At 44.1% G+C, this 18,018-nt stretch overlaps 1 protein-coding gene across 11 annotated transcripts in view; it reads right to left on the bottom strand.

Annotated features, from left to right (window-relative positions):
• Positions 1 to 18,018, bottom strand: part of dip2ca (disco-interacting protein 2 homolog Ca) — a 236,232-nt gene that overhangs the window by 46,627 nt on the left and 171,587 nt on the right. For all 11 annotated transcript variants that reach the window (XM_082973357.1, XM_082973359.1, XM_082973358.1 and 8 more), the window contains 3 exons: positions 15,167 to 15,277; positions 7,119 to 7,242; positions 5,684 to 5,793 (listed from right to left, as the gene is read on the bottom strand). In XM_082973357.1, the coding sequence (XP_082829483.1) occupies positions 5,684 to 5,793; positions 7,119 to 7,242; positions 15,167 to 15,277 (345 nt within the window). The remainder of the gene's footprint in view (positions 1 to 5,683; positions 5,794 to 7,118; positions 7,243 to 15,166; positions 15,278 to 18,018) is intronic.

The raw sequence follows: 18,018 nt of genomic DNA, 5'->3' as shown, positions 1-18,018 counted from the left end.
AATAAATGTTTACGACTCATATCAATGCCACATAGGCGATTTTCAAAACAAGAAGTTGCTTTTTATGGGCAGTCGCTCTTTAAAAGTTAGCCAGTCATTAGTCATTATAACAGACCTTCATGCTCTAAATCTTACAGACTATCTGAAGTAGTATTACATTGAGAAGAGTGATGCATATCCAGATATCTGCTCAGCCTTACATGTCTAGTGATGCACGACTACGAAAACAACCATTTGTCTAAAAGACTAAGTCCAGATCAAAATATATTTCTGGATACATTTTCCTTTGTAGAATTGACGAGGCAATTTCTTGTAAGCCATTGCTGAACATTTATCTTGTAAATGTCTGTTTGACTAAGGAGAGGACTAGAAAAATGTGTGGACTGAGTAGGAAAGTACCTTGAGTATGCCAAAAGTACCAAAAAGATCACTACCGATTACAGCAATTTTGGATTCTGTCTAGACTTCAACAAACAATGGACCCATCCCAAATGGCACCCTATTCCCTATAAAGTGCACTACTTTTACATTTTTACATTTACATTTTAGTCATTTTAGCAGACACTCTTATCCAGAGCAACTTACAGTAGTGAATGCATACATTTCATTTCATACATTTTTTTCTCCGTACTGGTCCCCCGTGAGACTCAAACCCACAACCCTGGTGTTGCAAACACCATGTTCTACCAACTGAGCCACACAGGACCTTTTGACTAGGGCTTTGGTCATATGTACTGCACTATATAATACTGTAGAATTAAACTTTATTGTCCATCCTGGATGGACATTTTTCTTTGGCATCACCTTCCATTAAAATGATCACATACATTCTCACATCATACACATTTAAACCAGTCATGTTGCATACACTAAAAACCGAGGACATTGATACATTCACTCACAACTGACCGCTGTCCCAACTGCACTGGATAGATAAGTAAATATACTGACAAAATATACTTTGCATTTAGTAGTCCAACAGCACAAGGAACGAATTAATGTTTGAACACGTTCTTCTTGACCATGGGCATTCTGAAGCGTCGGCCAGAGAGAAGCCTCTTTAACTGAGGGTGTAGATGGTGTGGGGGGTCACCAACAACAGCCAGTGCCTTCTTTTTGGTTGCCTTGCGGAACAGACTTCTCAAATGTGCCTGTGGTCAACTAATTACTTTGCTGGCTGTGTTTACTATTCTGGTCAGTTTGCTTTTGCTCCTCACACTCAGATTACCATACCAGTCTGTCATAATGAACGTGAGGATGCTCTCCACCAAGCTGCTATACACCCTCTCCAGAACATCTTGACTGACCCCAAACTCCTTACATTTCCTGATTAAAAACAGGCGCTGGTTTACTTTTAAAAAAAATAGTATGCATTCTCTGTAAAACTCAGCTTGGTCAAAACTCAGCTTGTTCAATCAATTTGTGTCCCAAGGTATTTAAAACACTCAACCACCTCCACTTGTTGGTCATTCAGAGACAGTGGTTGGGATATTGGTAAGTTGTTGCCATTGATGATCAGCTCCTTTGTCTATTCCATTCTTGAATGTTGTTGGTCTGTTTAAAACAGCTGTCCACATCTGACGTAGCATCTTTAAAAAGAGTCCCACCAGAGCCATGTCATCTGCGTACTTGAAAATGCTCACATTGTTTCCTTGGCTCTTCATCTCATTAGTGTAGACAGAGAACAACAACGGTGAAAGGACACAGCCCTGGGTGAGTTCAGGGTCAGTTCATCAGAGAGGGCCCCATTCATGAGGACACTCTGTGGGCGGTCAGTTAAAAAGTCCTTGATCCAACCCGTGGGGCCTCCGTTGACATTCAGGTCCAGTAGTCGTTTGAGGAAGTGTGTGTATTTGCATTGTCTTGAAAGCGGAACTAAAATCAATAAATTAAATGTGTGCATATGATTTAGCATGTTGGAGGTGACTAGCCACCATATTCACCAAGGTCAGGGTAGCATCCTCAGTCCACCTCTGTGATGATATGATTTAGCATGTTGGAGGTGACTAGCCACCATGTTCACCAAGGTCAGGGTAGCATCCTCAGTCCCTCTCTGTGATGATATGATTTAGCATGTTGGAGGTGACTAGCCACCATGTTCACCAAGGTCAGGGTAGCATCCTCAGTCCCTCTCTGTGATGATATGATTTAGCATGTTGGAGGTGACTAGCCACCATGTTCACCAAGGTCAGGGTAGCATCCTCAGTCCCTCTCTGTGATGATATGATTTAGCATGTTGGAGGTGACTAGCCACCATGTTCACCAAGGTCAGGGTAGCATCCTCAGTCCCTCTCTGTGATGATATGATTTAGCATGTTGGAGGTGACTAGCCACCATGTTCACCAAGGTCAGGGTAGCATCCTCAGTCCCTCTCTGTGATGATATGATTTAGCATGTTGGAGGTGACTAGCCACCATGTTCACCAATGTCAGGGTAGCATCCTCAGTCCCTCTCTGTGATGATATGATTTAGCATGTTGGAGGTGACTAGCCACCATGTTCACCAAGGTCAGGGTAGCATCCTCAGTCCACCTCTGTGATGATATGATTTAGCATGTTGGAGGTGACTAGCCACCATGTTCACCAAGGTCAGGGTAGCATCCTCAGTCCCTCTCTGTGATGATATGATTTAGCATGTTGGAGGTGACTAGCCACCATGTTCACCAAGGTCAGGGCAGCATCCTCAGTCCCTCTCTGTGATGATATGATTTAGCATGTTGGAGGTGACTAGCCACCATGTTCACCAAGGTCAGGGTAGCATCCTCAGTCCACCTCTGTGATGATATGATTTAGCATGTTGGAGGTGACTAGCCACCATGTTCACCAAGGTCAGGGCAGCATCCTCAGTCCCTCTCTGTGATGATATGATTTAGCATGTTGGAGGTGACTAGCCACCATGTTCACCAAGGTCAGGGCAGCATCCTCAGTCCACCTCTGTGACTAATAGGCAAACTGTAACGGGTCCAGTTGATCTGCTATGGACAGGGTAAGGTGCTTACTAACAACCCTTTCCATGCATTTGGCCAGAAAGTCATTTGGTGATTTGGCCCCTGACTTCTTAGGGACTGGTACAATGGTCAACACCTTCAGGAGTTTGGCACTGTGCAGGTACTGAGCAGGAGATGAAACAGTCATGTGAAGACTCCCTTGAGCTGGTCGGCGCAGACCTTCAGTACCTTGTCCAGTAGACCGTCTGGGCCCGTTGCTTTGTGTGGCTCAATATGTGACAAGCATGAAGCCACCTTTGTTATGTGGACAGGAGAGGATTTGGGGATGCTCTCACATATTTATTTACATTCATCTTTGAAATCGACGGTGCCAAATCTTTCATAGAAACAGTTAAGGTCATTTACAAAGGATGAACAGTCTGCAACTGTATTGTTCCCTCTTTTCCTTTCCATTGCATTAAGCCCTTCCCATGCTTGTCTTGGATTGGCTGGACAGAACCTCTGCTCTACTTCATCCTTGAAGTCCTTTTTAGCTTTCCACATTTTTGACCTGAATTAATTTTCTTTCTCCTTTACAGCATCAGTATCTCCTTTCAGGAAAGCAAACTTCCTTTCATTGAGGCACATTTTCAAGTCCTTAGCTACCCAGGGCTTGTTGTTGGGAAATACTCCGAAAGTTTTTGTGTTAATGACAGTATCCTTACAGAACTGGATGTATGATGTGGTGCTGTCAGTCATCTCGTGGGGATCCCTGCACGAGTCAAAGAACACCTCCCAGTGTGACATCAAAGCAATCCTTGAGCTCCTCCCTACTCTCCTCTGTTCACACCGGAATGGATTTCTCTACAGGTTATTTACGCTTCACCTGCTGCCTGTATCTCGGTAGGAGATGGATAACGTTATGGTCTGATTTCCTGATGGGTGCTCTGCACACTGCCTTGTATGCGTCCTCTATGTTGCCATAACACTGGTCCAGGATGTGAGTTGAGCGAGTTGGACAGGTGACATATTGTACTGTTGCAGAGTGGGGAGGTGCGCAGAAAGGGAGATCGTATTAAAATCCCCAAGCACAAATACTGTCTGGTCAGCTGATCGTGAAAGAGCAGCATTGAAACAGTCTGTAATCCTGTCAGCAGCTTCCTTATTGTTAGGTCCAGGCACATAGGCCAGAGTAATGGTAATCTGTCCAAACTCACGTGGTAGATAGAATGGCCTGAATGATACAACAAGAATCTGTCTCTGGTGCACACTTGTTCAATCACATTACACTGCGTGGCCCAAGTATTATCTACAGAGATACATAGCCCCCCCCCCCCGCCTATTGATTTAGGTGACGTTGTTTTGTCTCCATCTGCTCTAATGACAGTGTATCCATCAATGTTCACATCAATATTGTCCTGCTTGAGCCACGTTTCTGTAAAGCAGATTCAATTACTTCTCCTAAAGTCTTCAAATTCAGCCCTCGCTGCTAACTCTTCCAGGTTATTATTTAGTGACGTCACATTTGACAGGGTGGTCACCGGGGGCGGGTGCCAGCTTCCCCGCCTCCATAGCCTGTTCCTAACACCACCTCTTGAGCCTCGCTTCTTCTTGGTTTCCCTTTTTGACTTTGTAGAACAACCATCAGGCAAGGCAATGCTGTTTTGGAGAAAGTGAGTTTTATCTGGGAAAGAGAGCAGAAATGCAGGGGAGTAGGTGATGGTGGTTGATGTACTAATGGAATCCATACAACCTCCGGTAGTGATTGGAAAGTTTTCCTCATATTACACCGATTAGGATTAAGAAGGTCACACATGCCCCGTACAATCCACTTTCAAACTTGCAACTCGCTTGGATTTAGAAAAAACAAAAGAAAACTGAGCGATATAACTATAAACAAACAAGTCACACAGATGAGCTCAGGGTCTGGCTCAGGGCCGCGCCCCCAATGGTATAGGGAATAAGGTGCCATTTTGGATGCAGACAATCCCGGAAGTCTGCTCCAATGATGTTCCATCATCTTCTTCTCTCTATTTAATTGTGATCTTTTCACTCACTTCACAATCAACATAGAATATCTACGCCTCTGGTTTAATTACCGCCTGGCTGAGTAAAAAGAGCCAAAGTAAATGAAAACAAATCACATTATCTGACTGGATTGACTGGTCTCGGGCGTCTTGCTATTCCGTTTATAGTGCACTACCTTTGACCAGGACCCAGGTCAAAAGTAGTGCACTATGTAGGGGAAAGGGTGTCATTTGGGAAATACATTTTGTCTCCCATACAGAAGCAGCAACTGAATATCCAATCGCCAGACAGACAATGATAATCAAACCCCATGAAGCATATTGATCGGCAATCACAAGCAGATCGATTGACAATTACACCAAACAACTGCTGTTTGCAGTTAGCCTAGACATCCCTATGAGAGCTGTGCACTTAGCAGAGCATATAATACGTGATCTAGCTGTAGTTAATCAATAACAGCAACACCTCTCTTCGTATTATGAATGATATAGACATATATAATATACAATATAGACTTCAGTCAATCCAATCACTCTGTGTTGTCAAGAGTGAGATACTTGTTAAACAGACCCAGGGGAATAGCAGTCAAAATCAATGGGAGAAGAAACCAGACAGCAAAAACAACATTATTGTGGTGATGAACTTTATCTTGGTACAAGGTGGGAACATCCTGAAAAACATTGACGTTGTTGCACAAGCAGTCAAAGACATAACAGATCTGTGTGTTACCTCAATATAGGCTGTGTCGTTATTTGCATCCTTGATATGGGGGAACCAGTCTCTGGGGGGTTTGGATAAGTGCTTAGATTCAGTCACAAACCACAGTAGCTTTGGCCAGCCTGGACGGAGAGACAGACAGACAAACAGACAGACAGATCAAAGAGAGTTATTAGGACCGAGACCAAAGAAAAGACAATCAACGCATTAGAGAGCCAGTCACAATCTGCCATTTGATGTGATGTGATTTTGATTGGATTTATTAGGATCCCCATTAGCCGAAGCCAATGGAGACAGCTAGTCTAGTGATTACCCTGAAGCGATCAATGAGCACTCATCCCGATTGATGCTGGGTTTTGCGTCCCTACTGTATGTAGTGCACTACTTTTGACCAGGGCCCATAAGGGGCTTTTTGGGACGCATCCTGGGCCTGACCCAGGCTGTGTCCCAGTATTGTATGTAGGGTTTCCATAGCCAGCCCTCTATTCAGCCCTGACTTATGTCATCAATGCTAAAATAACAGCTTTAAATCCACTGGTTGGCATCATGTTTCTATTTATAAAGCCAATACTGAGGAGTATGCACAATGGGGCTCCCGAGTGGTGCAGCGGTCTAAGGCACTGCATCTCAGTACTAGAGGCGTCACTACAGACCCTGGTTTGATTCCAGGCTGTATCACAACCGGCAAAGATTGGGAGTGCCATAGGGCAGCGCACAATTAGCCCAACGTCACCCGGGTTAGGGTTTGGCCGGGGTAGGCCGTCATTGTAAATAAGAATTTGTTCTTAACTGACTTGCCTAAAATGAAGGAAAAAAATGACACTGAGCTCTCTCTCCCTCCCTCATCTCTCTTTCTCTCATCCCTCTCTCTCTGACTGCTCTGTTCCCCACACAGTGGGTCATTCTATATGCAGCTACTGTGTACTAAACCATTCTATATGAAGCGACTGTGTCCTAAAACCATTCTATATGCAGCTACTGTGTACTAAACCATTCTATATGCAGCTACTGTGTACTAAACAATTCTATATGCAGTCTGTGTACTAAACAATTCTATATGCAGTATGTGTACTAAAACAAACCTGCCCTCCTATTTAATCACGTCTCTTCTGCCTGCTTATCCTTCCATTCCAAGTCTCTCATTTGTTTTGGAGAGGAGCAATAAAATCACCAAACTAAAAACCTGTTTGATATCAGTGTTGCATTTCAATACACCCTGGTACTACAGAACCTCGTGCTGCTTTAGACACACTAAAATATAATTCCTGGAATGGTTATCTCTATACAAGTCAATGAGTCTGTGATGGGTGAACAGACAGCCATATTGGAATTCTGTTTTTGTGGCTGTAGTATCTTATGAAAACCATCTGACACAGCATCACATATGACAGCATGACAGGATCACATCATGCGGTGGTGCGTCACATGCTTTGACACAGTTGCTGACCTTTGAACTGTGGGATCTCCCCTGTGGTGCTCTTGGGAAGGCCTTTATGGCAGGCGTCACTCGTCAAGGCAACCGTCACCCCACAGCTCCCCAGCAGAAAGCCTATCTGCTGGCTCCCTGCATCCTGGAGAGAGAGAGAGAGAAGATGGTCAAAGGAGGAAAGACTCAGTCAACATTGCTTTTGTTTTCATATTGCACATTAATTAGGTGTATTTTATATTCTCTATACACACATTGTCTTTTTATCTGATGTTTTACGACTTTTAAGAGGGTATATTACTTTAGAAAAACAGTGATATCATCCTGCCGTTCACACACACTGCATGGTCCCCCCCCCCCCCCTCTCTCTGACAGTGTGTGTGGGCCCACACCAGCTCATATGGAGGAGACAGTAACACTAATGAAAGCAGGCCCTGCAGCCCTGAGCTAGGGGGTTTCCTATTCTATACTAGAGTATGCAGCCTTTCTGTCTCAGACCCCATCTCTCTGCTTAAACTGGGCCCATAGCCCTGCCTGCATGCCTGTCTGTCTTCCTGCCTGTCTGTCTTCCTGCCTGCCTGTCTGTCTTCCTGCCTGTCTGTCTTCCTGCCTGTCTGTCTTCATGCCTGTCTGTCTGTCTTCCTGCCTGCCTGTCTTCCTGCCTGCCTGTCTTCCTGCCTGCCTGTCTTCCTGCCTGCCTGTCTTCCTGCCTGCCTGTCTTCCTGCATCAGCTGAACCTGAGTCAGCAGAATATCTAATTGAGCCGGGATGAAGGGAAACAGACGGAGATGGGAAGAGACAGCAGAGAGAAAGCAGAGAGGGCAAGAAAGAGAGGGATGTGTGAATGTGTGTGAGTAAGCAAGATGGGAAAAGGCAGAGAGGTGAGGTGGTAGGGGTAAAACAAGAGAGAGCTTGGGGGGGTGAAGGGTAAAGAGGGGAGGGAAGGGTGAAGGGTAAAGGGGGAGGGAAGGGTGAAGGGTAAAGGGGGGAGGGAACAGTGAAGGCTAAAGGGGGGAGGGAAGGGAAGGGTGAAGGGGGAGGGAAGGGTGAAGGGTAAAGGGGGAGGGAAGGGAAGGGTAAAGGGGGAGGGAAGGGAAGGGTAAAGGGGGAGGGAAGGGAAGGGTAAAGGGGGGAGGGAAGGGTAAAGGGGGGAGGGAAGGGAAGGGAACAGTGAAGGGTAAACGGGGGAGGGAAGGGAAGGGTAAAGGGGGGAGGGAAGGGAACAGTGAAGGGTAAACGGGGGAGGGAAGGGTGAGGGAAGCGGTGAAGGGTAAAAGGGGGGAGGGAAGGGTAAAGGGTAAAGGGGGAGGGAAGGGAACAGTGAAGGGTAAAATGGGAGGGAAGGGAACAGTGAAGGGTAAAAGGGGGGAGGGAAGGGTAAAGGGTAAAGGGGGAGGGAAGGGAACAGTGAAGGGTAAAATGGGAGGGAAGGGGGAAGGAAGCGGTGAAGGGTAAAAGGGGAGGGAAGGGAACAGTGAAGGGTAAAAGGGGGGAGGGAAGGGTAAAGGGTAAAGGGGGAGGGAAGGGAACAGTGAAGGGTAAAAGGGGAGGGAAGGGTGAGGGAAACGGTGAAGGGTAAAATGGGAGGGAAGGGTGAAGGAAGCGGTGAAGGGTAAAAGGGGAGGGAAGGCTGAAGGGGAAGGGAGCGGCTAGTTACTCCTCAACTGGTGATGTTCCTTCACTTGAGTTCCATCACAGTCGAGTGTGTGTGTGGGACGACTATGTGTGAGCTACTGGCTGCATGCAGACTTGAGAGGCAGAGTTGTCTTATAGGCATAATATAATATATGCTAATTAGCAGACACTATTATCCATCTATCCATTCTACTGTTACTTCAATATCTAGAATTATTCAAACTGTTTTATTGAGACACATGTTAATACACCCTGTTAAAGTGAATGCTTTAAAGCAGGGGTACTACTATTTGAGAAGGTCCAGTTACACAAAAGTCCGGATGGATATTTTCCTTTATCGGCGCTGTGGTACAGCGTAGCAACAAACATAGGCATTGCTGAAGTACAAAAGTGGTTGCATAATTGTCTATGCACTGTGAACCAGTGTACATGACCTTTGAATAAAAAAAAAATATATATTTAAATGAAATAAAAGTGCATGTTTTCTGGAGAACAAAGGAGAGTTGAGCAAAAATAATAATCTGAATGCACAGAACGTCACTGTGGGCCATGTAATATTCATGTAGAAGTCACTCTGGGTCTTGCCCTGCATTAATGAGAGGAATTCCCCGTCGTCTCCTGCCAATGCTTTGAACTTAGGCAAAAATGGTGTGAGAGCAACTCAGACACCGGTGCAAGTGTTCATTGGTGAGCCTGGTGCGGTATTTGATTTTAATAAAGTTACTTGTGACTTTACAGTCAAAAGTTTGGACACAGCTATATCAAAACTATGAAATAACACATATAAAATAATGTAGTAACCAAAAAAGTGTTACTCAATTCCAAAAATATATTTTATATTTGAGATTCTTTAAAGTAGCCACCCTCTTGGCATTCTCTCAACCAGCTTCAATTGGAAGGCTTTTCCAATAGTCTTGAAGGAGTTCCCACATTTGCTGAGCATTTGTTGGCTGCTTTGCTTTCACTCTGCGGGCCAACTCATCCAAAACCATCTCAATTGGGTTGAGGTCGGGTGATTGTGGAGGCCAGATCATCTGATGCAGCACTCCATTACGCTCCTTCTTGGTCAAACACAGCCTGGAGGTGTGTTTAGGGTCATTGTCCTGTTGAAAAACAAATGATTGTCCCACTAAGTGCAAACCAGATGAGATGGTAAATCTCTGTGGTAGCCAGGATGGTTAAGTGTGCCTTGAATTCTAAATAAATCACAGACAGTGTCACCAGCAAAGCACCATCACACCACGTCCTACATGCTTCACGGTGGGAACCACACATACGGAGATCATCTGTTCGCCTACTCTGCGTCTCACAAAGACATGCCGGTTGGAACCAAGAATCTCAAATTTCCCAAAGGAATCCCAAAGGACAGAATTCCACCGGTATAATGTCCATTGCTCGTGTTTCTTGACCCAAGCAAGTCTCTTGTTCTTATTGGTGTCCTTTAGCAGTGGTTTCTTTGCAACAATTCTACCATGAAAGCCTGATTCACACAGTCTCCTCTGAACAATTGATGTTGAGATGTGTCTGTTACTTGAACTCTGTGAAGCATTTATTTGGGCTGCAATTTCTGAGGCTGGTAACTCTAATGATCTTGTCCTCTGCAGCAGAGGTAACAATGGGTCTTCCTTTCCTGTTACGGTCCTCATGAGAGCCAGTTTCATCATAGTGCTTGATGGTTTTTGCGACTGCAAATGTTCCGTATTGGCTGACCTTCACGTCTTAAAGTAATGCTGGACTGTCATTTATCTTTGCTTATTCTTGCCATAATATGGACTTGGTCTTTAACCAAATAGGGCTATCTTCTGTATACCACCCCTACCTTGTCACAACACAATTGATTGACTCAAACGCATTAAAGAAGGAAATAAATTCCACAAATTAACTTTTAAAAGCACACCTGTTAATTTAAATGCATTCCAGGTGAAGCTGGTTGAGAGAATGACAAGAGTGTGCAAAGCTGTCATCAAGGTAAAGGTTGGCTACATTGAAGAATCTCAAAAAAAGTGTCCAAACTTTTGAGTGGAACTGTATAGTGCCAGTTTCTTGAGAACAGGGACATCAGCTGCAGGCACCATCTTCCCCCAGAAAGTGACAGGGTCACAATCACCAGCCTGCGCCTTCAAAGACACATTTTCTTGCAGCTCAATCAACTCCATTTGCAGTGATGTAACATCTACCCATATGAAAATCTGTTTTGCTTCTTTGTGACCAAGAAGGGGGTTTGGATGTTCTCTTCCAACAGTGAAGTCATTAAATCGAGCCTTGAAATGATCCATCAGCTTCTGGATGAAATCAACATGGTTGGGAACATCTTTGTCTCCCTGCGTTTGCACCAGAAGATTGGGGAAGTGGACGAGATCATTCTTGAAAAGCTCTAATTTCTTCTGGAAAGCCCGTACTGCTGTTAACATATCACACACCCTACACACAAAATGCCTCGTAGCAGGCGGTGTTGTAGGGATGATGCTGCGCTCAAAAAGGTGATCAGTTTCATAATCGTTGTCATGACCTCAGAATACTATTTTCCCAGACTGGTACACAGGACAGATTGATGGATGATGCAGTGATATGATGTCAGGTCAGGATGGTCCTCTTTCAAATGTACAACCAGTCCTCTCCCTCTTCCCATCATGGCTGGAGTGCCATCTGTGCTGATGGAGAATACTGACTTCAGATCTCGCCCCCTTTTTGTCAGCATCCCTTTGATGACCTCATAGATATCCTCACCCCGCGTATGTGCTTCTAGATTTGTTAAGCTCAACAGCTCCTCACAACATTTCTTCATTGTTTCATTATAAAACCTGACAAACACCAGAAGCTGGGCATTGTCAGTGTTATCTGTTGATTCATCCAGAGCTAATGAAATGCATGGTGCATTCTGAATGGCCTCATCAAGTTGTGAAGTTAAATCTTCAGCTAATTTTTCAGTTGTCCTCATTGCTGTGGAATGTGACAGTGGGATCTGTTTGATCTTTTCCTTGAGCTCATCTTTTTGTTTACCTTCAAGCAAGGTGTCAGCAACTTCTCATATGCATTCTTTTACCAACTCATCGTCTGAACATGTATCCTCAGTGAACACTCCATTGCATGTTGTTGGCCTGTCAGGGAATTGACAAGGACTTTAGTGGACCTCTCATATTGGGATTTGAGTTGGTGAATCTTGTTCGTTCTCACCTCCGTGTTCAGGGGATACATCTGATCAAATTCACTATGCCTGGTGTTATAAAGGCGCTTAACATTGGCACTTTTCACAAGAGCTACGGACTCAGTGCATATCAGGCACATTGGTTTTGTGCTAGTTGCAGGGAGAATGAAATATACGGTTTTCAGAGTATTTTTAGTTTTTTTAACCAGCCATATTAACAAAGATGCTGGTAACTAAGCTCCTATCTGTGACATGTACAGTAAACTGCGGTCAAATCTTTCTGATTCTGTCACGTCCTGACCAGTAATAGGGGTTATTTGTTATTGTAGTTTGGTCAGGACGTGGCAGGGGGTATTTGTTTTATGTGGTTCGGGGTGGTTGTGTGTTTAGTGGGGTGTTTGATTTATTATTCCGGGTTTTGGGCAATGTTCTATGTATTTCTATGTTTAGTCTAGTCATTTGTATTTCTATGTTTAGGTAATTGGGGGTTGGACTCTCAATTGGAGGCAGGTGTTTTCTTGTTGCCTCTGATTGAGGGTCCTATAAATAGGTATGTGTTGGTATTTTGTGGGAGATTGTGCTGTGTATAGCTCTGTGCCTTACTGGCCTGTTATTTGTTGTTGTGTATGTATTTATTTTGGTTTACCTTCTTTGTCCGTATAATAAAAGAAGATGAGTGCACATATTCCCGCTGCGTCTTGGTCCGCTCTACCCTACGACAACCGTGACAGATTCTTTCTGACGGCTTGTCCCAAGGTTCCGTTGAGGATATTTGGATTAATGTGATGAGTTTGGCTGCATTAACTTCTTAAGAATCCGCCCCTTTTTAATTTTTTGGGCCAAAAATGACATACCCAAATCTAACTTCCTGTAGCTCAGGCCCTGAAGCAAGGATATGCATATTCTTGGTACCATTTCAAAGGAAAAAAATGTTTTTTGTGGAAATGTGAAAGGAATGTAGGAGAATATAACACAATAGATCTGGTAAAAGATAATACAAAGAAAACAACAACCGTTCTTTTGTCTTTTTTTGTATCATCATCTTTAAAATGCAAGAGAAAGGACATAATGTATTATTCCAGCCCAGGTGCAATTTAGATTTTGCCGATATTATTCCAAAACTAGATGGCAGTAGTGTAAGTGCAAAGTTTAAGACTGATCCAACGAACCATTGCATTTATGTTCAACATTTTGTATCAAGACTGCCCAAATGTGCCTAATTAGTTTAATATAAACTTTTCAAGTTCGAAATGGTGCACTCTCCTCAAACAATAGCATGGTATTCTTTCACTGTAATAGCTACTGTAAATTGGACAGTGCAGTTAGATTAAAGGTTGTTTCCTTTTTGTTATGCAGCTTATTTTAGAACATTTGATCCCACAAAGGGGTGGGATATCCTTCTGATTTGTACAATTCAGAGCCTTTGGTGTACTGTATGGCTCCTATCTCTGCATAGTACTCAGATATCTGATACCTCCAAATACTGTAAAAGCAAGACAATTGTGTCAAGTTGTCTGGATGTCCTTTGGCTGAATGGACCATTCTTAATACATACGGGAAACTGTTGAGCATGAACAACCCAGCAGCCTCGCATTTCTTGACACCAACCGGTACGCCTGGCACCTACTACCATACTCTGTTGAAAGGCACTTCAATCTTTTGTCTTGCCCATTCACCCTCTGACTGGCACACATACACAATCCATGTCTCAATTGGCTCAAGGCTTAAAATCCTTATTTAACCTGTCTCCTCCCCTTCAGCTACGATGACTGAAGTGGATTTAACAAGAGACATCAATAAGGGATTATATATTTCAGATGGATTCACCTGGTGAGTCTGTCATGGAAAGAGCAGGTGTTCTTAATGTTTGTACACAGTGTATACAGTGCCTGTAAATTGCTGAAATGCATTGCTTGCTATATTTTCCCATTATTACTGCAGCATAACATAATACAATGTTATGAGGACATTTTACATTTACATTTTTGTCATTTAGCAGACACTCTTATCCAGAGTGATTTACAGGAGCAATTAGGGTTAAGTGCCTTGCTCAAGGGCACATCAACAGATTTCTTACCTAGTTGGCTGAGAGATTTGAACCAGCAACCTTTCAATTACTGACCCAGCGCTCTTAACCACTAGGATACCTGCTTCCCGTAACACTGATCTGACCATATCTGAGCATTATACCAGTGATGTTCTCCCACAGAGAGTGGAACTACAAAGTCTTGTTTAATAATCCCCATTGGATCCAGATGCTGTGGAGACATCATGGCCGTCTGGTTTCTCTATGGCCCCCTCCAGAAATATTACACTATGACAACTGTAGGTAAAGTAAGCCTTGTCCAAGCCAGAACAGCTCATAGGGCTGGAGCCTCTCTCTCCTGTTTCTGTAGCTTGAAGAAGCTTTGATGTAAAAGTACACCCCTGGAAGAGGACACTTGCCCACAACTGTGTTAATAAGCCAAGTGACTCCCCCTCAGCACAGAGTGGTGACATAGCTTTAGTCCTCCTCTATGAAGATAAATCTGTATGTGTCCCAGATAGCACCATATTCCTGTGGGACCTGGTCAAAAGTAGTATACTACATAGGGAATAGGGTGACTATTTGCAAAACAGCCTCATCCAGAGAGAACCAACTGCTCCCAAATCACTTCCCCCTGTTGATCACCCTCCAGTTATCAGGATGACTTCAGCTCCAGCCTCACTGCCTGAGTCTGCCTCTGTCTGACTGGCCCTGTTGGAGAGAGTGGCTACATCCCAAATGGCACCCTATTCCCTATATAGGACAGAACCTGTGCTCTGTTTGCCCCTGTAGCATAGGACACATCAATGCACTACTGACTGCTATCTCTCTGGATGTTCTCCACCTCCCCCAGACCTCCTCTTCCCCAGACCTCCTCCCTATGGCCAGAATTACATGCTTTGATCCTCCGACTGAACCACAGAGCCAGAACTGGTCAGGGCAGGCAGGCAGACTGAGTCACATTAGGACGTGAGTTGCATCATAACAGAAGAACACACCACCAACTTCCAGGAGCCTCCATTCTTTAGTATTTTCTCTATTTTTATTTACAAGACAGACCTGTTCACTAGTGAAAAACTCCCCCCAGTCTTCTGGTTCTACACACTGTGTAGCCAACAGCTATTCTCCACTCTGACCTCCAACTTCACTAGAGAAGGGACCAGACTGATCTCCTGACTGCAAAGGATGACCGAGGAGGACACACACGTACACAAGTGTGTGTGTGGTGTGTGTGCGCTTGCGTGCACGTGTGTGCGGCCTTACCTTTCTCGTAAGTGGCACTTCAATTGGCACAGGGACAAGTTCGGCCAGTAGGCAGCCGTAAAAGGCAACCATGAAGGCAGCCGGGTCGTTGTTGGGAAAGACCAGAGCTACCTGTGGACAGATAAATCACATCAAGGTTAGACAGAAGTGGTCATTATATAACAGTAATGGGAAATCACCCACTAACCCACCCATATACAATTGGTTAGGTTACCAATAGATATCCTCTATATGCATTCTGACTTTAAAGGGGGAGGTTTGTGGAAAAAGCTCAAACATGGTATGCTTTCTGACTTGAAAGAAAGGAGATTTTAGTAAAGTGGAAACCCTTCATATGTGCTGATAATCTAAGGTCTGTAAATTTGTCCATATCGGTTAAGAAGCAGCAGAAAATCTGTATGTCTGAAATCTCATCAATCATCGGAAACTGAGGCGTTTTAGGTCAGTGTTGTGATGACAAGGTCCCAAATGCAGCCCAAACTCAAAGCTCATAAAATATGACAACATGCTAAGATATGAAACCATGCTGTTAACATTATCCCATGAGCCCAGTGAAGTCAGCCTGTTGAGGGAGTTTATTTTCACCCACTGACAGATGATTGGTGATGTCTAAACCTGGTTCAAAAAGAGGGCCTTTTCTCCTCAACACTGGAGTCAGAAAATGAGTTTGGTTGCTTCCCAAATGGCACCATATTCCCTATAAAGTGCACTATTTTTTAACAGAGCCCTATGGGCCTTGGTCAGAAGTAGTACACTGTAAATAGAATAGGGTGCCGTTTGGGACGTAATCTTTGTCTACAAAGGGGCCGATTGAGCGTCAGCAGCAAGGCAGGCAGCCTTATCAGAACGGTGGGATGCAGACCTCTCACTGAGCATCTGGCCTCTCTCTCACTATCTCACTTCAATTCAAAGGGCTTTATTGGCATGGGAAACACATGTTTACATTGCCAAAGCAACTGAAATAGATAAACAAAAGTGAAACACATTGTTTTTGAACAGTAAACATATCTCTCTCACACACACACACACACACACACACACACACACACACACACACACACACACACACACACACACACACACACACACACACACACACACACACACACACACACACACACACACACACACACACACACACACACACACACCACACACACACACACACACACACACACACACACACACACACACACACACACACACACACGATGTTATCTCCTCCAGACACTTTCATCTGCCTAATGCAGCTCTCAGCTCCAGCAGGCCCCAACAGAGAGGAGCAGATCACACAAAATTACAATGCTTCTCAACACAAAAAAGGACAACTTCCTAGATCCTAGATCCTTGTTATCTGGTGTTACTGCATGTTGGATCAGATGTGAACCAGGCTGCATGTCTGGCCTGGTGGTAGGACTGATAACAGTGTGTGTGTGTGTGCGCTCGATAACAGTAAATGTAGTTCTAAGTGCTGTTAATGGTTCCCATGTTGGACAGAGAACCATACTGTAGCCCTGACTGAACAGCATCTGGGGGTGGAAGTGTGCACCTCCATGGATGGAACACAGTACCACATTACTGCATGTCCTCTACATACAGTCTCAAATGGCACCCTATTCCCTATATAGTGCACTACTTTTGACCTGAGCCCTATAGGGAATAGGGTGCCATTTGTGACAGTCATTGACCAAGCCCGGTCGTGTTCAAAAGGATAAGGTTACTATAGCTAGCTACAGCAGGTAACCTTACCTGTATTTAAGAGCGTTGTCCCGTGAGGAACAGTTCGTAGTTAAACAACTCCATGCTTTCCTTGAATTCCCTTTTCCATACAGACTGTGTCAATACAAACAACTGCCATTTCTGGGTGCTGTAAAATCTTTTTTCAGAGTGTTCAATGTCACCCTGAAAAAATATTTTTTCCTCTATTTCCGTGCTGTTACCGTGTGAGCCGTGACACATCCCATCCTGATAAACCTCCACGCAGCTCTAGAGGGACTTATTATAGGCTTCAATAAACTCTTTATGAAAAGTCTAGTCAATGCTACTTTGTAATTTACAGGGAGGGGGTGGGAGAAGAAACGTTCTGTACAGTAATTAACTACTCCTCTAGTTAACAAGGAAACACTGGCATGACGCCAGCTTGGTTGCGTCCCAAATAGCATACTGTTGCCTTTATAGTGGACTACTTTTGACCAGGGCCCATATGTCCTACCAAGCAAGCAGAGGGGAATAACCCTACCTAGATGAAAGGAACAAAGCAACATCCTCATAATAGGATGGATGACGAGGAGACTTGGCGAACACAGATTGGAACAATATGGAAAGTTTATAGTTCATTACAATCCTCTACTCGTAATTCAAAGCTGGCGACATGTTGTGTTAATGTATACCGTGAGTTGTAAATAATGGCAGTGGTAAAGATGGCAGTGGTAAAGATGGCAGTAGTAAAGATGGCAGTAGTAAAGATGGCAGTAGTAAAGATAACAGTAGTAAAGATGGCAGTAGTAAAGATGGCAGTAGTAAAGATAACAGTAGTAAAGATAACAGTAGTAAAGATAACAGTAGTAAAGATAACAGTAGTAAAGATAACAGTAGTAAAGATTGTGAAGATCTAAAGGGAGAGTGTACAGTAACTCTCAGATACAGTCATGATAGATAACAGTGGCCAGTGAAGTACCTAATCCTAGGCCATGTCCTGAGCCTGAACACAGAACATTAAGCCTGATGGCTGGTGCTTATCTTGGATCCTGTAGTGGACATGATTCTGCTTGCTGCTAGGTAAGATTCACTCTGCACGTAGACAGACGCTGGAGCTCAAGCACAGGCCTCCCTTCCTCCAACTCTCCGTCATT

This window comes from Salmo salar, chromosome 03 (genome assembly GCF_965601325.2).
Source record: "Salmo salar chromosome 03, fSalSal1, whole genome shotgun sequence".
NCBI classification, from domain to species: domain Eukaryota; kingdom Metazoa; phylum Chordata; class Actinopteri; order Salmoniformes; family Salmonidae; genus Salmo; species Salmo salar.
The sequence above is the reverse complement of the archived record's forward strand: the minus strand, read 5'-3'. Positions and strand labels throughout refer to the sequence as shown.